General features: G+C 39.5%; 1 protein-coding gene across 2 annotated transcripts; it reads left to right on the forward strand.

Annotated features, from left to right (window-relative positions):
* Nucleotides 1–3,944: 3,944 nt before the first annotated feature.
* ttc14 (tetratricopeptide repeat domain 14) lies at nucleotides 3,945–24,833 on the forward strand. 2 transcript variants are annotated; one of them, XM_022197937.2, is made up of 13 exons: nucleotides 3,945–4,078; nucleotides 4,362–4,576; nucleotides 7,872–7,999; nucleotides 8,672–8,871; nucleotides 10,804–10,888; nucleotides 12,282–12,411; nucleotides 12,877–13,023; nucleotides 14,075–14,146; nucleotides 14,298–14,417; nucleotides 15,585–15,707; nucleotides 16,967–17,084; nucleotides 21,543–21,649; nucleotides 21,790–24,833. In XM_022197937.2, the coding sequence occupies exons 2-13, from the start codon at nucleotides 4,443–4,445 to the stop codon at nucleotides 22,796–22,798; spliced, it is 2,373 nt and encodes a 790-aa protein (XP_022053629.2). In that variant the 5' UTR covers nucleotides 3,945–4,078; nucleotides 4,362–4,442; the 3' UTR covers nucleotides 22,799–24,833. The 2 variants fall into 2 exon arrangements, with proteins under 2 accessions (XP_022053629.2, XP_022053630.2); XM_022197938.2 differs by having other exon boundaries at nucleotides 3,975–4,576; nucleotides 7,875–7,999.
* The last annotated feature ends 260 nt before the right edge of the window (nucleotides 24,834–25,093 follow it).

Below are 25,093 nucleotides of genomic sequence, written 5' to 3' on the forward strand. Positions count from 1 at the left end.
TGTAGTAGTTGTTGTTGGCACTGTGGTTGTTGGTGCTCTGGTTGTGGTTGTCGGTGCCGCCGTTGTGGTTGTTGGAACTGTGCTTGTGGTGGTTGTTGGTGCTGCTGTTGTGGCAGTTGTTGCAGTAGTAATTGTAGTTGGAACTGTTGCTGTGGTAGTTGGTGCTGCAGTTGTGGTGGTTTGTGCTGTGGTTGTGGTTGAAGCTGCAGTTGTGGTGGTTATTGGTGCTGCAGTGGTTGTGGTTGGTGCAGCTGTGGTTGTTTGTGCGGTGGTTGTGGTAGTTGGTGCTGCAGTTGCAGTGGTTGATGCAGCAATTGTAGTAGTTGTTGTTGCAGCTGTGGTTGTTGGCGCGGTTGCAGTTGTCAGTGCCGCTGTTGTGGTTGTTGGTGCTCTGGTTGTGGTTGTCGGTGCCGCCGTTGTGGTTGTTGGAACTGTGCTTGTGGTGGTTGTTGGTGCTGCAGTCATTGTGGTTGGTGTTGCTGTTGTGGCAGTGGTTCCAGCAGTCATTGTAGTTGGAATTGTTGCCGTGGTAGTTGGTGCTGCAGTTGTGGTGGTTGGTGCTGTGCTTGTAGTTGAAGCTGCAGTTGTGGTGGTTGTTGGTGCTACAGTGGTTGTGGTTGGTGCAGCGGTTGTAGTAGTTGTTGCAGCTGTGGTTGTTTGTGCGGTGGTTGTGGTTGTCGGTGCTGCAGTTGCAGTGGTTGATGCAGTGATTGTAGTAGTTGTTGTTGGCACTGTGGTTGTTGGTGCTCTGGTTGTGGCTGTCGGTGCCGCCGTTGTGGTTGTTGGAACTGTGCTTGTGGTGGTTGTTGGAACTGTGCTTGTGGTGGTTGTTGGTGCTGCTGTTGTGCCAGTTGTTGCAGTAATCATTGTAGTTGGAACTGTTGCTGTGGTAGTTGGTGCTGCAGTTGTGGTGGTTTGTGCTGTGGTTGTGGTTGAAGCTGCAGTTGTGGTGGTTGTTGGTGCAGCAGTCATTGTGGTTGGTGCAGCGGTTGTAGGAGTTGTTGCAGCTGTGGTTGTTTGTGCGGTGGTTGTGGTGGTTGGTGCTGTGGTTGTGGTGGTTGTCGATACAGCCGTTGTTGGTGCTGCAGTCGATGTTTCCGTCAACAAAGAATTTAGAGAATGCAATAAAAATGTCTTTGAGTGAAATGTCAGTGATGTAGATGAGCGTCCAGTGACCATGCTTCACAGACCCTTTGTTTGTCTTCAGTTATTAACAGAACATAGTATTCACTTCAAAACTAAGTGATCATTCGATTTTTCTACCATTGATAATTTATCTTTAAGCTGATTCATGCCGCTTAAGTGCAATAATATTGCTGAGGGTAATACAAGCTACTGTAAAAATTCAGCATAATCTGTATGTATAACAATTTTTCAGTTGTTTGTGTTTTTTTGTTGTTACTCATGTATAATTTTAGCTTTTAAATTTCATTGCTTTGTTTAATTTATTCTAAATAATAAATAATATTTTCTGATCCTGGTGTTCTATCGCAGTATTTCATGTGCACATTTCCTTCTTTGTTACTGTGTTTATGTTAAAAATATGTCTTTAACTTTGAAAGTTGAATGCTACATTTTTTTAATGTGATCTGCTGATTTATATGCACAACAATAGTGGAAAGTAGACAATTTATCCTTTTTAATTTCTTTCATTTATATTTCAAACTGTAAGCAGTGCTACCTGAGGCTGTATTTATGTCAATACTCTTGTGTATGGCTTTCCAGATGTTCTTGACAGAGAACCATTTAACCATTAAGTAATGTCCTGAACTAAAGCAAGTAAATAAATCTACTGCTTTCAACTCAATGTACTCAGTACTTAGGGTTGTATAACTGCAACATAATCAAGTTTTGAATAACTTTAGCTCTAAGATGGTTAGGTCTAACATTCATGCTTGTATTTATGCTCATGATTCGTTAATGTTTTGTTTTGTTTGTTTTGTAATTCTGAACAACAACGAAAAATACAATGAAAACCACAAAGATATGACTTGTAGTGAATATTTACCTTGTGTTGAGGCCATATGAAAACATGCAAGCAAAAATATCCAACAAAAAACAATTTTCTCCATGTTAAGTGCTGTTCTTCGTACTACTCTCAGTAGAAATAACTTATTCTCTTTGTGTGATTGTGCTAAGTCTCTGAATTGTTCCTCCTCCCACTATTCAGTGGGAGTGACAAGGCACCAATCACAGAGGCTTCTTCCAGGTAAGATGATATAAATTATAATAATAGAACATGATACAAAGAAGCCCACAATGTTTGACAGACAGTTGAATAAATCTTTTGTGATTGCATGCTAGCGTGTCTGTTAAAATTCCATTTGCTCATTCATGCACTCAACACATCGGCATTTTTTTTGCCATGAGAAAAATGCCAACGAGTAATACAGGAAAAACATACAGGAAGATAATTTTGTTTGAATTAATTCAAATCATGTAGTATGCAGCAGAGTCATGTGATGAATATGTAAAATATATTTAGATTTTTTTTTATTTTATTTTGTGAAAAAAACATGAAACAAAAATAACTCTCTCAGATGTAGGTATTGATGGATGGAATATGATGTAGAAACAATTTGCGATGTCATTGCCTTCTCAACACAAATGAAAAAAAAATCTAGGAACAAAGGAACAAACTCAAAGTCAAATGCTAAACCTGAAATTTTGGAAGTACAACTGGACAAGAGGGAGAAGTACCGTACCATCAGTGATTGATGGTACGGTATTTTGAGGATGACAATTTTGACGCTGACAAACAGGTTTTATTTCTTTTCAATTGATGTAGTGCAGTTTTCTTCCCCCTCTGCTCTCTTTCTTTTTGGTTTGTCTAGGTGTGCTATTCTGTTTTTACTGTGCTATTACTACTATCATTTGAGTTTCATCTCAATGATGTGGACTTTTAGTTCAACTTTTAATAAAAACTATAAAATCATGCAGCAGCTATGAGATTTCACATTCCATATTTCAGCCTTTATTTATCTTTTACACGCTGCGCTCCTGTGCGAAGTAAACTGTGCTGGAACCATTTCTTGCACTATTTATTGTTCCTGATGCAGTGCAGTACTATTTTTTCCTGATTGTGTGTTTTTGTTACTGTGTTTGTAAATTTGCTGTTCATCACTCACAATGGAAGTTGAATTCTTCCTGTGAAAGACTAGTTGGCAGGTAAATACTGTTTGCATTAGTATTTCATTATTTCACTTTCTTTAAGAGAAGTACCACAGTAAATTATTTTTTAAATTGGTTTTGATGCATGAGCTGTTTTCATCTGGACAAATCTAAACACACCTACGAATACATAGCACTTTCTTTCTATGTTTTCACTTACTGATAATGATGCTTTTTGCCACCTAATGGCTTGTCATTGGATTCAATTCTGCTGTTGTCTCATAACTGCTGTTCTGAAAAAGCATAATTTGCAATATGTTTGTAGTGTTACATAGCAATATTTATAAACTATAGGAATGTTGTGTTTGAGTCTTAAATATCTGTATTTAACTACTGTATCTCCATGTCTAAAAACACCAAAACAACCAACAGTTACTACTAATTTGAATAACCAATACTCTACTGACAAATTATGTGTACCTCAAAAGCAAATTGATAAGTTGTTCTCATTGTGTTTATTGTTAGAACAGTCATCTTGCTCTTGTTCTCCTTTTTTGTAATACAGTAAAATGTTTTTTTTTTAAATAGTGAGGTAACGTTTACTTTTTGCTTGCATCAACTGCCCACAGCTCATAGAAACATACATTTGACAAGTATTTTTTTTGAGTGAAGGATTATCAACCAGATGACGGTGACCAAATCAAATAGATGCATTTTTATACAAGAAAGATAACACTGCGTGATTGATTGATTATTTAATATTAATTAAACAGATTCATACAGACTCTATGGATGTTTCATTCCAATCTCTGGCCGCCATGGTTCCTCGGGGGAACGTCTTTGTCCGGACAGTTTCAGTGTAACACAGCGTACGCATGCTCAGTTGTTCAAAGCGTTTGGTTATGCACTGGGACTTGACTAGCTCCGTTTTCTCTATGTGGAAGCTAAACTTCGTGCAGTTCAAACGGTAGTTAATTTTAGTGTCGTATGAGCCTGTTGTAGGAATGTCTTTCTATTTGCAAAACAATAACATTATATGTTTCTATTAAGATTACAAATTGTAAAATCCACTAAGCTAAGTGTTAGCATGGTTGTTTTTCCTGCTAGCTCGCAAAGCAACATTGTTCTTAAATTGTAACCCCTTAAACTACATTTCTCAGTTCATTTACCAAGTAAACACTCGTTTTGCAAAGTAGCAAATTATTTTTATTTTGTTTTTATTTTCAATCTTGGGACAACATCGTCTGAAGTGGGGCCATCATAGCTAACGTCACTCCGCGGCTCCAGTGTTTTTGTACAACAATGTGACAGCAGTCCTGCGCAAATAGAGGATGGACAGAGACTTGTTGCGGCAGTGTCTGACCTATCATGGAGAATCTCTGTTCAACAAACTGAAATGTGAACAAAAGGAGAACCCAGACTTCCAAGCCGTGGTGTCTGACCTGTGTAAGGCCACGTATCAGAGGTAAGTCAGCGAGTTATGACTCCACATGAGACTTTAACACCATTCCCAGAAGGCTCCACTTGTGCCACGACTGTCAACGAAACACTCGCATCATTACTCCTTATCTGCTTTAGTTCAAGGGCATGAAGATAGTGGTGATCTGATCTGTTATTTTTCTGTGAGCATTTTCATTCACAGTCTTTATCCTATTATTTTTGGTCTAACACAGTTCTGCAATATTTCTTTTGTTATTATTAGTGAGTCTGTTTGGTCTGTAGACGTTCATAAAGTCTCTCTTCGATCACTGAGTCGACCTTCTGATTCTATCCACATGTTTCAAAGTTACTTACTGGAAATATTTCACAATGAAAAGAATCCGTTTCTGCTTTCACAAAGCATAAATGTAAGTCTGCACATTGTTTCCTTTAGAATGTGCAGATCTATGAAATTCTGGCTCTGTGTGCACACATCCCTCCCTACTCACTGCAGCTCAGCACACCAGCTCACCTACTACTGTTCAAACACTTTAGAACTACTCTGCCCTACCTAATGACACATTGAGATATTGGAGTAATTCAGCCATACACATATGAACCAGGAACTGATTATAAAGAAGGATAATAGGATAGAAAGCTCCATTCTGCAAGCTTGTGTTTGTTATATTCAAAGTCTGAAATAGTATTTTGAGCCCCTTTTACTTGTGCACTCCTTTTGATTAAGCATATGAATTTATTGGCTTCATGTCTGAATGAACACCCTGGTCACTTTTCCATAGGAGACTTGTCAGAAGTCCTACAAGGTAACATTAGGTTAAATAAAATAAAAATTCTGTGTCACTTTTCACATGGTACAAGTCTGAACTGCATGCCTACACATTGATAGACAGGAACAGACACATGACATACTTGTTTGAAGGGTCATTCCATACCAAATAGACAAAAATCCAGAAAAGTGGTTGCACCCACCACCTCAAAATTGCTTCATATTTTTTTGTACCATTCTTTGGTACATTTCATTGGGAAAGCCAAAATTTTGAGGTCCTAAACCCAATCCTCATGGTTCTACAGACCCACAAAGGGGCAAGGGTCATGTTTTTAAGTTTCCGTCCGTAATTTTTTTCAGTTTTCAGAACTTTATATCTCAGGAACCTCTCAAGATATCTGCTTGAAATGCTCAGCACTATAAATATGTATGTAGTACATAATATTTTGAGCTTCAAGCAAAGTATATGTCTCATATATTTTGTATACCAGACCTCTCAATATGTGAAAAAATTCTTCAGACGAGCTTTTCATATAGGCATTTCCTGGTCAAGAGAGATCATTTGGTCCTCAAAAATGGTTCAGTTTGGTAGGATACAACATAAAGTAAGTATCAAAGCATGACTAGTACTGAAAATGTTCTTCACAACCTTGCAATAATGTCTCAAACATTGGTTGTTAGCAAAGAATGACTATTTTTGAACTAAAATTTCAGATTGTGGACAAGGTTGTACAAGTTTCATACTTAGCAGAATTTTTAATCTTTATCTTAACTTAAAAAAAAACTACAAAAGAACTTTGGTTCTGCTTGTCAACATCTTGAAAATGAGGCACAAAGTGTACAGGGGTGGACGTTTTTGACTAGCTGGTGGTTTCTTACAAATTGCAACCTAAACACAAACTAGACAATCAAATATCACGGAATTAAACATATTAGAGACATGGAAGTTATTTAGACAACGTTTTTTGACTTTGATCTCCACAAGTCCTCAACTCTCTTCAAAATGCTTGCATCAGGAAACCTATAACGCCTTCATTTTATGTTTTTCTACAAGGTTTCATGTGTGTCTTCAAACCTACAAAATTTCAAAAAATGTGCCACCTTGTCCGCATGGAGTAATTTCAGCCTAAATATGGTGAATTTTGGCAAATGACTTGTGATTGACAGCTTCCCTAGCCCTGCCTAGGTACATTTAGTGTCCCATAAATGTATCAAAAAATTGCTTATGACCCAGACAACAAAATCTGACCTATCCTGACCCAGCAGAGTAATGTTAAGTACCTAATAAATGCATTTCATTTTGGAGCTTATTGTAATCTTATGCACTTTTTAAATGGTTGTGCCTCAACAGATTTTCATCATAACACTTGTCTGACCACTTTATTTTATGCGTCTATATACATTTAAAAGAACTTGAAAATTTGAAGAAGATATATTGAGTGCTTCCTGAGTTATTAGGGTTTGAAATCATCAAAAAATGACAAACTGATATTAAAAATTAAGGACCCCCTCCCTTTAACAGGCTGTAAAATGAAAACCAGTGGGCCTATGAGGCTGTAACTTTGGGTTTCTCAATCATTTTTACCCTTCTGCAGAATAACAAAAAATGAAGACAATCTGAGATGGTGGTGCAACCATCTTTTGTCTATGTGATATGGAATGACCCTGAAGCAACTTTGGGAAGGTTTTTTTCACATTTCAGCTTCAATATTGGTCTATCTCAAAGAGCTTAAAAGACACAGGTTGTATTCAAAAATCTAAACACCGTTCTCATTCACTGTGCTCTTCCTTTAGATTTCAGATCTATTCCCAACTCAACTGTCCTTACAAAAATACATTTGCTGCAGTTTTGGCATGAGTAAGATTGATAATACTCACCAGTATTAATATAATAGTAAAGGTCGTCCAAGTTTTGACAAAATGTTAACAGAAGCTGAAGTTTAGTTTGTTGCTTTCAGCTGTTTTTGAGAGTATTTCTTCTGAGTTCATAAAATACCTGCAGCATCAAATGTTAAGTAAAGGTACAAAACTTAATTTCTATCAGATGAGGGCTTCAAGTCCATGATAATTACGTGTTTTGCCCAATCTGTAGTCCAAAGCGTAAAGATATTTAGAATTTAAAGATATATAACAGAGCAAAGCTACAAATTGTCTCATTTAGATACTCGAACCAATCAGTAATGTCGGAAACTGTTCCTCACCTAATGAAATAGTTGCTTATTAATTTTCTGTTCTTTGACTAATGAAACTAACTAATCCATTGTGAGCTGTAGTCTCACTTTCAGACAGTCTTTTAATCAATTGTGATGATGTCTTTGCCTCAAGTGTTTGCAGGTTGCCTCCTATTGTGAGTGGTTGTTGCAGCTTCAGAATGAAGATGCTGATCTGCCATATTTTATTGACTTCAGCAAACACAGTGTCCTCAGAATGCAAAAACGCAAGCCTTTTTCTCGCAGGATTTCCTTTTCCTTTGCGTCTGTCAACCAGGAATTTGTTGCACACTTCATTAAAGTTTATTCAGTAAACAGCCACAATATTTCTGTTTCCCGTGCAGCAGGAGTGAAGACAAAAGCAACCCACTTGTGGAGCAGTTCATTGCCAGGAAAGCAGACATCCTGTTCAGTCCAGCATGGAAGACTGCTACTCTTCAAGAAGAGGAGCACGAGGAGGAGGAGGCGACAGGTGTGTGCTTGTTAGACTACATCATCATCATCATCATCATCATCTCCATCCATAGTATAACATGCTAAAACAGATAAAGTCCTCTTTCTTTTGTTCTTTTAACAGAAGCAGCAAAACTTTTCTTGACTTTGATGCTGGACTCTCACCTCATTAAACCAGTGTTCATTTCCCTGTAGTTATTTCGATTATTGATATCACCTGAGAAATTTTGTAGTTCGTTGCTTTGGCTTTAATATGAGAGAATATAGAGAAGCATTCCTATTATAATCTTTAATAGCACGGACAGACTTCTTCAACATTCAGTTTTGTCAAGACACCTAAAGATTTTATGAAGCTGGAAGCAGCAACGTTATTCAGATTCTTGAAAACAAAATCAGAGCTATTGTTTGATTAATAAATTAGTTACCAGCATGATAACTATGCGGTTTGGCCACATATAACTCTCTATGTAACAATAAAGTCCTAAATGTTAAAAATAGTTGCATTTTAGGGTACTATATTTCATTGTTCTTGTCATGGTATTTTGACACATACCACCCACTTAAACATTGTTCCAGACCGAACGCCCCACCCCAAAACAGCCCTGAAGTACATTTAGGGCTCATCTGATGTGGAGAGTTTTCTCTGCTGATGGGATGTGTCTGATTCAGCTCTCTGCCTGTGCTCTTTCAGAGCCCTATGCCATCATGCCACCGGTGGAGTTATTCATGGAGGTGTCGTATGAGGAGAGACGGTCCATGATGTACAGGGACTTGGAAAGAGGAGACATTGTGGTGGGGAGGATTAACAATATTAGGGAATACGGCTTCTTTCTGACTCTGCTCTGCATGGCTGGAGGTCTGAAGAGAGACATAGAGGACCTTGAGTTGTCGGTAGGTTAGCACGTTAGCATACTTGAATGACTCGTGTTGTAAACCTTGTATGACAGTGAAAATACTGCTGGAGATGCCAAAGACTTTGATTGTCAGTTGGCAAGCTATGATGAAAGTACCAACTCTGTGGTTCTGTGAATTCCTCAGTGACAGCCAGTAAGAGTTTAATGGAATGTCATTGAACTACCCAGGTTAAGAACTTACATAAGCAAAAATACACTATATTGCCAAAAATATTCACTCACCTGCCTTGACTCGCAGATGAACCTAAGTGACATCCCATTCCTAATCCATAGGGTTCAATATGATGTTGGTCCACCCCAGCTAGAACAGCTTCAACTCTTCTGGGAAGGCTATCCACAAGGTTTAGGAGTGTGTTTATGGGAATTTTTGACCATTCTTCCAGAAGCGCATTTGTGAGGTCACACACTGATGTTGGACCAGAAGGCCTGGCTCTCAGTCTCCGCTCTAATTCATCCCAAAGGTGTTCTATCGGGTTGAGGTCAGGACTCTGTGCAGGACAGTCAAGTTCATCCACACCAGACTCAGTCATCCATGTCTTTATGGACCTTGCTTTGAGCACTGGTGCACAGTCATGTTGGAAGAAGAAGGGGCCAGCTCGAAACTGTTCCCACAAAGTTGGGAGCATGGAATTGTCCAAAATGTCTTGGTATGCTGAAGCATTTCGAGTTCCTTTCACTGGAACTAAGGGGCCAAGCCCAGCTCCTGAAAAACAACCCCACACCATAATCCCCCCCTCCATCAAACTTTACACTTGGCACAATGCAGTCCGAGAAGTATGGTTCTCCTGGCAACCGCCAAACCCAGACTGGTCCATCAGATTGCCAGAAGCGCGATTTGGTCACTCCAGAGAAGGCGTCTCCACTGCTCTAGAGTCCAGTGGAGGTGTGCTTCACACCACTGCATCTGACGCTTTGCATTGCACTTGGTGATGTATTGCTTGGATGCAGCTGCTCGGCCATGGAAACTCATTCCATAAAGCTCTCTGTGCACTGTTCTTGAGCTAATCTGAAGGCCACATGAAGTTTGAAGGTCTGTAGCGATTGACTCTGCAGAAAGTTGGCCACCTCTTGGCACTATGCGCCTCAGCATCCGCTGACCCCGCTCTGTCAGTTTACATGACCTACCACTTGGTGGCTGAGTTGGTGTCGTTCCCACACACTTCCACTTTCTTATAACACAGCTGACAGTTGACTGTGGAATATTTAGGAGAGAGGAAATGTCACGACTGGATTTGTTGCACAGGTGGCATCGTATCTCAGTTCCACGCTGGAATTCACTGAGCTCCTGAGAGCGAGCCATTCTTTCACTAATGTTTGTAAAATCAGTCTGCATGCCTAGGTGCTTGATTTTATACACCTGTGGCCATGGAAGTGATTGGAACACCTGATTCTGATTATATGGATTGGTGAGCGAATACCTTTGGCAATATAGTGTATCTGTGCATCTGAATTCCTGCTGTGAATGTCATGTTGGCTCTTCTGCATTTTGCTCTAGGAGTCCTGTGGGAGTGGCCGTTGTCCGGGAATTCACAGAGCTATTGTTGCTTTAGTAATAACTCTCTGTGCCCAACCACATACTTGGTGCATTGATAGACAGCATCACATCTGGAGGAATGTTTTATCAAATACAAGCTCATTATCTGTCATACTTTTAAGCTGACGCATGAAACATAAAGTTACACACCTGTCACATAATCGTACTCTGGAGAAACTACACACATTGCATTGTTCGCTTACGAAACTGTTCCTTTTAATACTTTGTCAATCTGACGTTCTCTCGATAGAGTGTATTGAACTTAACTTCCTGTTTCCACTCCTCAAATCTCTGCTGCTATTGTTTAATAGAGACTGAAATGCCCCTTGCTGAAATTTAAGTAAATCCACTGTTTTATTTCCTCTCTGCTTGCAGGCGCTGTGTCATGTCAGAGAAATTCCCTCCAGTGGCAGCCATGATGATCCCCTGTCCTACTACCAGATTGGGGACTTCATCAGAGGTTGGTGTCTTCAACAACCAGCAACACGACAACTAAAAATAAAGATAGATTTACCCATTACCTAAACAACTCATTTCTTGCCATCGCTCTCCTCCTTTAGATTCTCAGAATCATTTGCCTGAGCTGTTTTCAGGAGCCCTTGATGTGATAGGGGTGCTTTACTGAACATTCAGACTGAAAACAACACTACAGAAAGCCACACAAAAGGAACATTTAGGGGGTCTGGGTAAAGTGATAATCTATTGATAGGTTTATGACTTTTTGGGTAGAAGATGTGGCCTTAGTGAACATCCATCCATCCATCATCTATACACCGCTTTATCCTCACTCGGGGCGAGGGTGCTGGAGTCTATCCCAGCTGACTCGGGCGAAGGCAGGGGACACCCTGGACAGGTGGCCAGTCTGTCACAGGGCTACATATAGAGACAGTCGCCTTGGTGAACATGGTGACTGTTATTTTTGTTTATTTTTTATCAGACAAGCTCACCTATCTCTAGCTCCAGCTGGCCCTATGGGGGCACATTTCATCATTGTACTAGTCCCTTGTGTTTTTTACCTTAACTTCAGGTGTTTTTACTTTGAACATCTCTGTACGAAGCTCATATGTTTTTGTGAAGCTTTGTTTCCTATAGCACGTTGAACTCAGACTAACAGTCTAAAACATGAAGATAACCCGTTTGCTATGGTATAACAGACAAAAAGGAGCAGCCATCGTATGTAGGAAACTGTATGTTGCTTTAAAAAGTCACTTGAATGTTTGAATATCGTAACGCTTGATGTTTCATTGTCAGTCCACTCATTCACTCATCAGGGAAGATCAGCAGTCTAGTTGTTACCTCATTGTCAACATTTGGGAGTGTTTTTATCCCCCGCCGGCCGTAGGCACGGAGGCGGGTATTGGCATGGGCACGTCCGTCCGTCCGTCCGTACGTACATCCGCATTTAGTTTCCGCAGCATATCTCAGAAACTACTTGAGGGATTTCATTCATATTGCACCCAGGCCATCTCTATATAGTATAGATGTGCCTTTTGGGGTGTATGACCGTGACCTGATTTTCAAGGTCATACTGAGGCACTTCAAATATTTTTTGGTTTCCGGATCATTGAGGGATTTCATTCATATTGCACCCAGGCCATCTCTATATAGTATAGATGTGCCTTTTGGGGTGCATGACCTTGACCTGACTGTTTTTTTTTTTTTTTTTATTGTAGTGAAGATGTATCATTTTGTAGGTGTATCGTCCAGTATATATTATTATTTCTTGCACTGAGAGGTACTATATATAAGGCGGGGGATGTTTTAAGCGGAGCGTTTTTATTGCTGTTTTTATTCAGGCCTCATGTCCAACAGGTAAAGAAGGAAAATCTTCTCTGTGCTTTTTATCTCTGTAGCTGGAGTGAAAGACATTGACCGCTACCAGGAAAAGATCACTGTGTCCCTCCATCAGGCCTCCCTTCCTTCCAGCTTGAAGCACATCAAACTGGGTGTCGTTACCCGCGAGGAGCTGCCCATACACTACAGGTAGCAACTCAAGGATTACTGAAGACTTACTGAACAAGCTACTGGATGCCGTTTAATTAAAAAATATGAAGCTAGTGCACCATTAGGTCATCTCAAACTGGTTGATTCTCCTGCAACCGATCAGCTGTATTTTCAGCCAAAGCTCATGTGAAGTTTAGGGTTTTTTTGTAAGTTACATGAGCGTTTCATGAACTTTTTAAAACAACTTATTTGAAGCCAACAGCTTTTGATCTTTGTGAATTTAAAGAATGTGATAACAATGTAACACCTGACATTATTTTTGTGTTGCATAATTGGCCTTGCTAATATATCAATTTAACTTTAAATAAAACCCATCATTTCAGCTAATTATGTTGTGAATTCTGAAATTATGTAATCTTTATTATTTAAGATTTTACTTTACAGGTTGGTATAGATCCAATTAGTGTTAAGTTTCAGCAACTCTGACTCGTGTCCTCTCCTTAGTCGTAGCGTTCGAGCAGCCAGCGAGACGTATGAGTGTATACTGACAAGTTGCCATGGTTACCAGAACCCATCTGTAGTGGACTACCTGCTGGAGAAAGTGGGAGTTAGTGACACCCACCCACCATCAATGATGCGAGGACTACAGAGGTAAACGTACTGGACAACCGCTTTCTAACACATTGTTCATGGAGTTTGTTTTGCCAGCAACAGTTTTTGTTTTTCTTGTACTCGTGTAAAAATTAAGTTCAGGGTAAAGTACTTATAATTTGAGTACAACTCAAGAACCTCATAGAACTTCTTAAGAACTCTTGTAGCAGCAGTTATCTGGTCAGTTATACCTCCCCAATGCCCAGTACTTGGACAACTCCTGTGTATATTTTTGAGTCACAAATCTAGCAGTAACGTCACCTAACTTTTACCAAGAAAAGCATTCAGAGAGTGCAGTACTCTACCAAGGCTGTTCATTTTCCCATATGGCATTGTCAGAAATGCAGCATTTTTTAAATATATTTTTAAATAAATTTGTTTATTCGTTACTGATGATCAGAAATCACAGCAACATAGAATGTGGCCATTTAATATACATGCACTCACAAACAAAATGACCTTATGCTGAGCACAGCCGTTGTGTACGGATACCGAGTCACGTGACCGGGAATAGATGGGACTTGGAAACACCCCCACAATTTAATCAACTGTTCCTTGAATCATTTCTGATGGATAAGTCCCGATCAGTCTGCAGGTCGATAGTATCAGGATCGCAATCATGTGATCATCGGAAGGCAGCTGATGTAGGGTTCACTTGTTGTTATAGTTACAGTGATGCCGTGCCACTATCTTGAACTGATACAGAAATCTTTAAAAAATCCGTGGATCCAGACTATAATCTGCATCACTGCCAAATGAGGTGGTCCTTGTGTCATTTCTGACCTTCCCTGAAAATTTCATCCAAATCCATTCGTCCAGTTTTGAGTAACAGTGCTTCCAATTCTGATATGCGAAAACAACATTTCACTGTGCTGTAGAAACATATTTGTGACAAATAAAGGCTTCTTTGAAACCTGAGTCCTGCTACAAGTGACTTTCCATAGTCTTGAGATGATTTGGATTTTTAGTTGTGCTGTTAAATCGTGGTAACCTTTAAGAGACATAAACCGATAATGTTGACAGTTCTTACCTGTTTCTCTTTTCTCCACAGTAAACTTTTTCTAGAGGAGGATTTTGCTTCTGCAATCAGGAAGAAGCAGTCTGCACAATGGGCCTTGAAGTGGTAATGATGAACTGTTACCTTTGACCATGGGACATACATGTTGGCCTCTATATCACTGAACTATTTCCCCTGCTGTCTAGTCTTTCTGTCTTTGACTTCTTCTGACTAGACAATAATTCAAACCTCTCTTCCTCCTTGCTTGCTTTTTCAGCGTCCGTGCTGGTGTGGACCACTTCAAACACGGTCGCCATGTGGACGCCATGAACGAATACAACAAAGCCTTGGAAATTGACACTAATAATGTGGAAGCTCTGGTGGCCCGTGGAGCTCTGTGAGTCTTTTGATGTTATCATACTGTATGACTCCGCTTTAGTGTAACCAGTCTTACATGATCCTCTATACAAAGAAAGCAAATTATTAGACATTCGTGCATTTTATTGCCAAAGCTATTTACACTCAAAAATATAAACGCAACACTTTTTGTTTTTGCTCCCATTTTTTCTGAGATGAACTCAAAGATCTAAACCTTTTTCCACGTACACAATATCACCATTTCTCTCAAATATTGTTCACAAATCTGTGTAAATCTGTGATAGTGAGCACTTCTCCTTGGGAGCAAAAGCAAAAGTGTTGCGTTTATATTTTTGTTGAGTGTACATTGTTTATTTTGGTAGATGTTAAAAAGCTTCAGCATTCTTTAGCAAATGTTGGTTGATGTAATTTTTTTCCAAATGCATTTGAATTTGAAATAAGCGGGTAGTTCTGCTAACAAATGTTTATTTGGAAGATCAAAGAGTGAAGAACAATATTTTGGACCCCACTCCGCTTCCTGCCGTAAATTCGTTGTTGGTGAAGGAGTTAAAGGCTGTCCTTGTCTTGTTGCCTGCTCAATGTAAAAACAAACACACCTTTCATGCATTTAAAAGCTGATGAGACGCTTCTTAGTGCTATAGGAGAAAGGGAGTGTCGTGGTTTCTCTCGGATATGCCGAGGTTGAATAACACGTCCGATGACACAGAGGGCCCCTTCAATCATCCTCCTAGACACAGAGGCCCCTAAGAGCCCCATCGGTCAACCACCTGAAGATTGGGACCCTTATTTGGACACAACCTTAAACCCTTCTGAACAGTCAGGAGCAAACAAAGCACATTCCATTCTTGACAGTTGAAAGCTGATGAAGCGCATGCCATTCTACTAAATATATTAAGCAACACATGTCTCAGATCAGATACTACAGGAGCTCAGTTATAAATTGCTTAACTGACAACCAATGCAGGATGGTGGTTCAGACTTGCTAAAAATTTCTGTAATTTATTTACATTACTGTCTATTTTGTGCATTTAATAATCCCTCTGTATGTAGTAGTAATGTCTTACAAATTATTGAATTTATTCTGTAACAACGCAGTTAAGCAGTTTCACTGATATCTTACATTACAAATGAAATAAATCTTTCTTAAAATAGCATTCTCAGTCAGTCTTTCTCTGTTTTGTCCCAGGTATGCTAACAAGGGGAGCATCATGAAGGCTATAACAGACTTTGAGTTGGCTTTGGAGAGCTGTCCAGATCACCGCAACGCCAAGAAGTACCTCTGCCAGACACTGGTGGAAAGAGGAAAACAGTGAGCAGCGTTCCACTTAATAGGCAATGACGTGAGATCGTATAATTCACAACTAATGTTTTCCATTGCAGCTTGTGGACAGGTTGTTTGTCCTTCTGTTCCAATTTGCTTAGTAGTTAAGAAAGACTGAGATCAGAGAGCGATTCTTGATTGCATGAGTTGTAATGTAATAATGTAATAATACTAAAGATGGTAAGCCACTAGTATTTCTTGTGTCTATGCTGAATTTAGTGTGCAGATTTGTCTATTAGACTTGTTTAAAAGGCTTTCCTCAGCTGTGCTGTGGTACAGCTGGCAGATAACAGACTGAGCTGAATCACCTTCATCCTTCTGAACGGCACAACCTGCCACAAAAAAAAAAAAACACAAAAAAGAGGATTTCAACCTCCTGAAAGTCATTGAATTAATTCTGTTGGAACATTAACCAGATCTAAGCATAAAGTCTCTTTATTTCTTCACTTTATTCTACATGTCTCCTTTAAAAACTTTCCAAAACATTAACTGTTTCCAATACATTCTGCAAATGACAAGAAACGTAGCTCCAAGTCCTGAGTGACTTTGTTACAAATCACTCATGTTACGACAATTCAGGGACTGTTTGGCTGAACTGCAGGCTGTGTTTTCACAGGTCAGATAGGAGCCAGTATGGAAATGAACTACAAATGTACGTAGTTAAATAGTTGTAACACCTGCTGTGAGCATGTGAAAAAAAAAAAGTTGCACATGCTGATTCCAGTTTTAGCCATGGCTGTGCTGTTGTCATTGAGGTGCAGGACTTTATATTGCAGTGCAGTAATTGCCACCAAGTCAAGAAATGCTGGTAAAATTGACCAGGTGGTGAAAGCAGCTGGTCAGAAAGTCATCTAAGGTGACTTTCATTACTTCTAACTAAATGACTTTCTTGACTTTAGCAGAGCTTGTGTACTCCCAGGCTGTGTAACTCAGACTAGCTCAGCCTTTTTTTTAATGTTGTGTTCATAGAAAGGCCAGTTCAATGTCAGGACAGTCATGTGAGAAGAGCTGTGTTTGCAGTCTGAAACAAAAACTTTCCCTGAGGGACTGGGCCGTATGCTTTTCTGACTGACTGCATCCTAGTCTCAGTAGTTTATTTTGCTCAATGCGTTTTTTGGGCGTCTGTCTGGTTTGTTCCTTTAAAACAAGGAAGTCTCTGTGGCGATGGGAGCGGTTACAGGAATATTCCAATTAATGTTTAATTATATAGCACAGTTGTTGATGTCCTTTTGTGTTTTTGTGTTCAGACTTGAAGAACAGGAAAAACTAGTAACAGCGGAGGGACTGTACAGGAGAGCTCTGTCTCTAGATGAGTCAAACCCTGAGGCACAGGAGGCCCTGCACAAGATCACTGACACAATACAGGTGAGCGGACCACAACACATGCGCACGCACACACACACACACACACACACACACACACACACACACACACACACACACACACACACACACACACACACACACACACACACACACACACAAACAGTTTGGGGAACTTTGCTGTTGTTCATTGTGTATTTTAGGCTTATCTATTAAAGGGCATGCCAAGAATAACAGGCACATCAAAGTTTTGTTCAGTTTATCTTTGAATCTAGTGTTGTGTGCAAAACAAATGAGGAAAAACAAACAAATGAGCAGCTGCTTGCTGTAGTTCAGCCTCTCAGGACACGGTGAATACCGGCACGATTAAAGCAGCATAAAAGTCAACTTCCAACTGGCATTGCCCTTCAATTTTTTTAATCTTTGTAAATGAAACATGCGGTCCAGTGTGTCTTAAGATACACTTTATCGATCCCACAGTGGGGAAAGTTCACCGTTACAGCAGCTCCAAGAAGAAAAAATAGTATAAAGGCAGTACAGAATAAATTAGAAACACACAGTGCAAAAATGCAGAGAGCAATATATACACAGAAGATGTTTTTTTTAAGAAGACTATTTACATGAGGATGAGAGAGACCAATAGTTTTCACAGAAAATGTTAAAGTGACTGTGATTGATGGTTTTATATTAACGGGGAACAGCAAAGATAAGAATCAACTTTTGTGGGCTAATTCTGACTTTTATTCATTAGACGGCCAAAAACACAAATAAATAGTAGTGTTTCTCCATAACTATTAAATGTGTTCAGAGGCAGTTCATCGTATCGCCTTAGAAGAAGATTATATGTAAAAATCTGTTTTTTCTCTGCTCAGCTGTGTTGAAAATCAAATACTGCATGGACATGGATGAATCTTACAAGTGTGACTGCAGACCTTCACTACAGGCAGACCAGACAGAGGAGTTTTTTTTGTTTGAACTTCCAGTGAAGTAGCGCTTCTTGTCCTTACTTAGCATCACACTCAGGCCTGTTCAACCTGACCAAACCTTTGCATAACCTTTTTATCCTTAAATCATTAATAAGTCATAGGGAAAATGTCCAACAGGAAGAAATAAAACTTCAGCTTCTTTGCTAATGATCAACTAAGTCTAATAGCAGTTAAAGATTAATATTAAAACATGGAACTTGAGCCTTTTTTTCTGCCCTTCGGCTGTATCACTCTGAAACATTTATGGTGAAAATGTTGCTCTAATTAAAGCATCATTTTGAGCATTATCTGTTTATGTAAAGTACAAACCAACAGCTAAATTTCAACTAACAGCAAAGGAGCACGTTTTTTCAAAATGTAACAAATATTTAGTTTTTTTAATTTAAAGCAAAGTCAAGAATAGTTCTTTGTAATGTACTTTTATTTTGACTTTATTCAGTCTATTTCAAAAAATAAACCACAACACACTTTTGGACACAGGTCGTGACAATGGATCAGTGAGGAAACATTCTTTACACAAACTCAGTGTATTACTTCATCAGATAAGTGTGTGAGGGTGCACTGGGGGGTGTAGGGGCTTAAAGTGAATATGCAATCCAGAGTAGCATGAACTGCTGTCCATGGTGCTGAATCATGTTGGTCAGCATTTACAGAGTATGTTGTTAAAGTTACACACATGGACAAAATTGTTGGTACCCCTCAGTTAAAGAAGGAAAAACCCACAATTCTCACTGAAATCACTTGAAACTCACAAAAGTAACAATAAATAAAAATTTATTGAAAATTAAATAATCAAAAACAGCCATTACTTTTGAATTGTTGATTAACATAATTATTTAAAAAAACAAACTAATGAAACAGGCCTGGACAAAAATGATGGTACCTCTATAAAAGATTGAAAACTATTTGACCAGAGTGACATGATTAACTCAGGTGTGTCATTTAATTGACATCACAGGTGTTTCCAAACTCATAATCAGTCAGTCTGCCTATTTAAAGGGAGACAAGTAGTCACCCTGCTGTTTGGTGAAAAGGTGTGTACCACACTGAACATGGACAACAGAAAGCGAAGGAGAGAATTGTCCCAGGACATCCGAAAAAAAATTATAGACCAACATCTTAAAGGTAAAGGCTATAAGACCATCTCTAAACAGCTTGAAGTTCCTGTGACAACAGTGGCTCATACGGGACAGTAGCCAACCTCCCTGGACGTGGCCGCAAGAGGAAAATTGATGACAAATTGAAGAGACGGATCGTTGGAATTGTATCCAAAGAGCCCAGAGCAACCTCCAAAGAAATTAAAGGTGAACTCCAAGGCCAAGGTACATCAGTGTCAGATCGCACCATTCGTCGTTGTTTGAGCCAAAGTGGACTTCATGGGAGACGACCAAGGAGGACACCACTGCTGAAAAAAACTCATAAAAAAGCCAGACTGGAATTTGCAAAAATGCATGTTGACAAGCCACAAAGCTTCTGGGAGAATGTCCTTTGGACAGATGAGACCAAACTGGAGCTTTTTGGTAAGGCACATCAACTCTATGTTCATAGACTCAAAAACCAAGCATACGAAGAAAAGAACACTGTCCCCGCTCATTGACAAATACAGAAATCGTTTAATTGCAGTGATTGCCTCAAAAGGTTGTGCAACAAAATATTAAGTTATGGGTACCATCATTTTTGTCCAGCCCTATTTCATTAGTTTGTTTTTTTAAATAATTATGTTAATCAACAATTCAAAAGTGATGGCTGATTTTGATTATTTAATTTTCAATAAATTTTTATTTATTGTTACTTTTGTGAGTTTCAAGTGATTTCAGTGAGAATTGTGGGTTTTTCCTTCTTTAACTGAGGGGTACCAACAATTTTGTCCACGTGTGTATAATATTTTCTTGAAACAAACTTAAGAAGGACGGGTGTTTTCCATTGTCTAAAAAGGTTCTAGTGTTCTATTATGAACAGCATCTTCTTCCACTGTGATATTCATGCACAGGTCACCCCACTGCCTGCCAATAAACCCATTAATTAAAAATGTTTTGAGTTCGGCTAGTTCCGGACAAAAAGTGGCAAAGCAGTGTAAGAGCTAAGCTGCAAATGACTTACATAAAGCTTGGTTATGATGGGCTCAGGGTGCGATTACTAACCCACCTTCCACTGTCTCCTACTTTCTCGGTCACTCTTTTTATCTCCAAAACATGCATGCTGTGGTCAGTACAGCTCTGTTACGATGTGATTTACTCTACTACATGTGCTGCAAACAGTTCTGACTGTATTATAAACAATGCAGTGAAGCACACTGCGATGATGCCATTTTACATTATGTTCTGCAAAAAAAACAAAAAAGTCTTTTCATATCGGAAAGCATATGTGCTGAAATTGATATATTGCCCTGTGACGGGCCAATATCAAACAGTAATATCAACTGACTGATATTCCAGTCAGGCTGTAATTCCTGTAATCATTCAGGAGCGTTGGTGCTGCTGAAAATACACCAAAGACCAAGCCACTGCTGTAACAATGTATTTTAGGGCCGACATACACTACCAGCCAAAAGTTTGGACACACCTTCTATTCAGTGCTTTGTATTTATATTAGTTGGAGTAAGTAATGTAATGGAGGAGATGAAACTGGTCTGACTGCATTACATAAGTAACATAACTTGAGGCTGCGTAGATTAAAATTGCTCTCGTTGTCGTGTATATTGAGAGACGTGAGAAAACTCTGAACAAATGCTGTCGCTGCATAAAATTTCAAGGCGTACTGGGTCGTTTATTCAATAGTATTGGAGTTGAGGTGTCACATGTTGCAACAAGCCCTTTCTCTCTCCTGCTCTCCTGTCTCCCATCAGCTGATCTTATTTAACGAGTGACAGACAGTCTCAGTAAACCCTGACCCACACATGACTAGGTTGTGAGTACGTGTTTTGCTTCCTCCACTGTGGTTTGTAATACTGATGAAGTGTTTTGGTGTGTGTGTGTGTCTGTGACCCTGGGACTCTGCCGTTTGACCCTTCAACTGCCACGGTCTTGTCACCTGCCTTGTGGGGGCAACAAAAATGAACCGCTCAATGCCACCGACTCCTCTTCTTCTGGACACTGGTGTGCTACGTGTCCCCGGTCCAAATATGGTAACGTTGAAACTCTGAAACAACAAACGCTGTTTCAATTCTCTGCACACCTCTGCCTGCACCTCTCTACATCCATCTGCTTCTGTACCAACCGCCCTGCTCTTGGATCATACCACTTTCTTTCTGGTAAACACGTGACTCTTCACATATTTCTCCGTCATTTTGCTTTCCGTTTTGTGTTTGTCGTGTTCTTATATCCTTCTCAAACCTGTGATTTTCTTTTTCTTCTATACATTCCTACTCCGACACATGACTGAATAAATGGCTGAATGTGGTTTTGGGGTCTCTGCTGCATGTTTTGGGTCATGGTGTGTCTGTTGTTAAATATGCTTCTGTGGGCTTTTGCCTGCCTGCCGTTGTCATGCTTTGCTTTGCCTGGTGACCGTAAAGAAATCGATTCGCCTCCGAGAAGAAGCGCTGGCTAAGGAGCAGGTCAAACCAAAGAGCAGCCAGACCAGCGCTGACAAATTACGTAAGATCTTAAAAGAGGAGAAGAGGTAAGTCGATTTTATTTTTTTTTTTTTTGAAGGTACGGCAGGTGAACGTACTGCCGTTAAAGACATTACTCTCATAACTTAAAAACAATCACATGTCTCAACAGGAAATCCATTATCAGTGAACGTCTCTTTGTTTTCAGGATGAAGAAAAAACGGAAGCGATCAGCCTCTTCTTCTTCGTCATCCTCCACTTCCTCTAGGAGTTCCTCTTCTTCTTCATCCTCCTCCTCTCGCAGGAGGTCCAAAAAGAAGAAAAAGAAGCGGAGGAGGTCTGAGCGCGGAAGTAAGCGCCATCGCAGGATCTCCTCACGGGAGAGCAGGAGGAGCGAGGAGGGTAAGAGCGACAAAGACAGGAAAGAAAAAGAGGAGGACGAGGTGGAGTGGTATCCCGCACCTCCCAACACGTCTGCCACCTTTCTGAACCAGAGGGGAGTCCTGGGGTTTGGAGTGAGGGATGGGGGGGGGGCAGAGGAGAAGGACGCCGAGGATAGAAGGATCAGTCAGCTGTACTCTTTGTCAGCAGCTTCAGAGGAGGAAGAGTCTGATTCCTCACGCAGAGAAAGAAAGAGAGGGGACAGAGAGGAGAGCAGGAAAAGGAAGGACAGCCTGAGCAGAGGCCCAGAAAGAGAGGAGAGGAGGAGCAGGAGCAGAGAAAAGAGGGAGAAGAGCAGGGAAAGAGGAAAGGAGGATAACAGGAGAGACAAGAGGGACAGCGACTTCAAGAGGAGAAGTAGCGTAGACGAGAATCGAAAATTATCCTCCTCGTCTGCTGAGGCGGAATATTCCTGGAAATCTAGTTCCCGATCGGAATATTTAGGAAACTCTGGTTCTGCTTCCAAACACCTAGAGAACAGGGCGAGACACGACTCATCAACTAGGAGCTCCTTCGACGGTGGTAGGTATGAGAACAGAGGGAGGCAGGAGAATCGAGACGTAGACGAGGCAAACAGAGAGGACAGTAGAAAGTTTAGGGCTGAGGATGAGAGCAGCTCATCAGATCGAGGACACGATAGGAAATCAGAAAGCGCTGGAAATCATTCTGAACAGAACAGCGTGAGGCCGAGAAAAGACGTCCCTGCTAACCTGCTGGATATTTTTAACCAGATTGCCCAGTTTGAGAAAGAAAAAGGAGTAAAGCTGAAAAAATAGCTCCAATACAAAACCTCACAATCCAGAAATAATATGGAAACAGTATGAAATGGATGTTTGTGCCATGAATTCACTCCCTGCACCTAATCAATGAGCAGATTTGATGCTGAATGAATGTCCCCAGTGGTTGTAAGCTACCGTCAGTGTTGGAGAACATGAGTCATTTTATTTTGAAAAGTCCTGTTCTTTATGGTAGATTGAAGGCCTGCTGTAGTAACTATTGGAAAGTAACTTGTCAAAATGTAATAAAATGTGCTTCTGGATCAGCACAGTTTTTCCTGGGCTGATAGTGATATTGATTATTAGTAATCAAGGAAGACCGACAACCGATAATTGAACACATTGCAGTAACAAAACTTTGCAGACCAAATTTGGAATAACACAGACCCCAGCAGAAAACTTTAAAGAAATGTCATTATTCACGTTTTACAAACACTACTGTTCTAAAGTTTGGGGCCACTTAGAAATGTCCTTATTTTTTTAAATAAAAGCATTTTTTTTCCAATGCAGATAGCATTAAATGAATCAGAAATCCAGTCTTGACATTGTTAATGTGGTAAATGAGTATTCTAGCAGGAAACAGCTGATCTTTAATGGAATATCTCCATAGGGGTACAGAGGAACATTTCCAGCAACCATCACTCCTGTGTTTTAATGCTACATTGTGTTAGCTGATGGTGATGAAAGGCTCATTGATGATTAGAAAACTCTTGTGCAGTTATGTTAGGACATGAATAAAAGTGTGAGTTTTCATGGAAAATATGAAATTGTCTGAGTGACTCGAAACTTTTGAACAGTAATGTATACTAAAGTAAAAGAGAACTTTTAGCATTTATCCTTTAGGACTGATGTCCTATTATTATTATTTATTATTTTTATGGCTTCTTCCATTTCAAATCATCAGGGATCTTCTGCTCTACCATTCCTGGTTTTAAACTTTTTTTTAAAATCATAAACTGAATATTCACCATGATTAGATTGATGCATCAAATATTTCTAATTAAGAACAACAACCTGACGTCCCACTTTCAGCATATTTTTTTCCCCATGCATTGAAATGTTTGGATGTCAGTATCTTAGGAACTATTAAAGATAACAGCCTGAAATTTCCATTTCCATCTTGTCCCTGACTCAGAATCTGCTTTCTTGGAACATTACATCAAATAATCTGTGATTGTGGGTGTGTTGAAATATTAAAACAAAAAATAAAAACATCACAAAATCATCTTTGAGTGCACATTGGCAAAAAAACAAAAAAAAATGCTACAGATGCCAGCTAGTGATATTTTCTGTGGTTGTGTCGTAGTAATGCAAATAAAGGCACATCATTTCTATCCTTTTTAGTTTGAGACATTGTTCTTCAAACATCACAACACGGGCATCAGAAGGGGAGTCGATGTGCAATCTTTGAACAAATCGCGTCTCTGAAAGTATCTTATGTATTAAGGAGACATTTTACAGATATCTTTATAAATATCCATATTTTATTCTCTAAAAATTTCAGGCAAATCAGACGGTGGAGCAGAAATTGTCCTAAAATTTGATGATTTGAGGTGATGACCTTTAAAAAAACAATACCATAATCCAAATGCTGAATATCGGATCCAGTTATTGCCTATCCTGTTAATCTGTCTTTACTTTTAACTGATTTAATGTCATTGTATTGATGTAAACTAAGAATTTCAGCAATTAAAGATAGTAGTTTTTACATCATTTCTTTAAGATGGGGTCATTTTGTGTCCATTTCGACAGGTTGTTCCATTATTTTACACTGCAGGCTTTATTATTACCTCCTGTGATGTTCAGTTGAGACGTTTTGGTGTTAAAGATGATGACTGCCTTATGTTTACTACCGTGTGCCATGTCGTGCGTTCTTTATATGACCTGTGAAAGCTCTTCCCAGACAACCTGACTGTTAGCGCTGCAGTTCTTTTTGCAGCTTTACACAACAAACTGTCCCCGCTGTATTCTGACACATTTTCTCATGTCGTGAAATAAATCCACTCAATAAAGCATTCAAAATATCAAATCTTAATGCCATTTAAGTGATTTTTCAGTTGTCCTCCCACACTTATTTTACATTTCATTCACATATTTATGCACTTTTATTCCAATGCTCTTTATTATTTCAGCGATTTAGTGATTGAATTGCTTATACCAGTGATGAATACCGGAGTCTGTAGTGCAATTGTTCTTGGTGACCGAAAACTACTTCAAGCACGGCAGCACCAACTTGTAACCAAACTTAAAAGTGTGTTTTGAGGCTGTGTGAATCATTCCAGAGAGGTTTTCACA

The sequence above is a fragment of the Acanthochromis polyacanthus genome, chromosome 4 (genome assembly GCF_021347895.1).
Source record: "Acanthochromis polyacanthus isolate Apoly-LR-REF ecotype Palm Island chromosome 4, KAUST_Apoly_ChrSc, whole genome shotgun sequence".
NCBI classification, from domain to species: domain Eukaryota; kingdom Metazoa; phylum Chordata; class Actinopteri; family Pomacentridae; genus Acanthochromis; species Acanthochromis polyacanthus.

Coding starts and splice junctions, on each gene's coding strand:
- ttc14 (XM_022197937.2), top strand. CDS start 4,443: ATGGACAGAGACTTGTTGCGGCAGTGTCTGACCTATCATGGAGAATCT. Junction 8,000..8,671: donor CGAGGAGGAGGAGGCGACAG/GTGTGTGCTTGT, acceptor GTGCTCTTTCAG/AGCCCTATGCCATCATGCCA. Junction 8,872..10,803: donor TAGAGGACCTTGAGTTGTCG/GTAGGTTAGCAC, acceptor CTCTGCTTGCAG/GCGCTGTGTCATGTCAGAGA.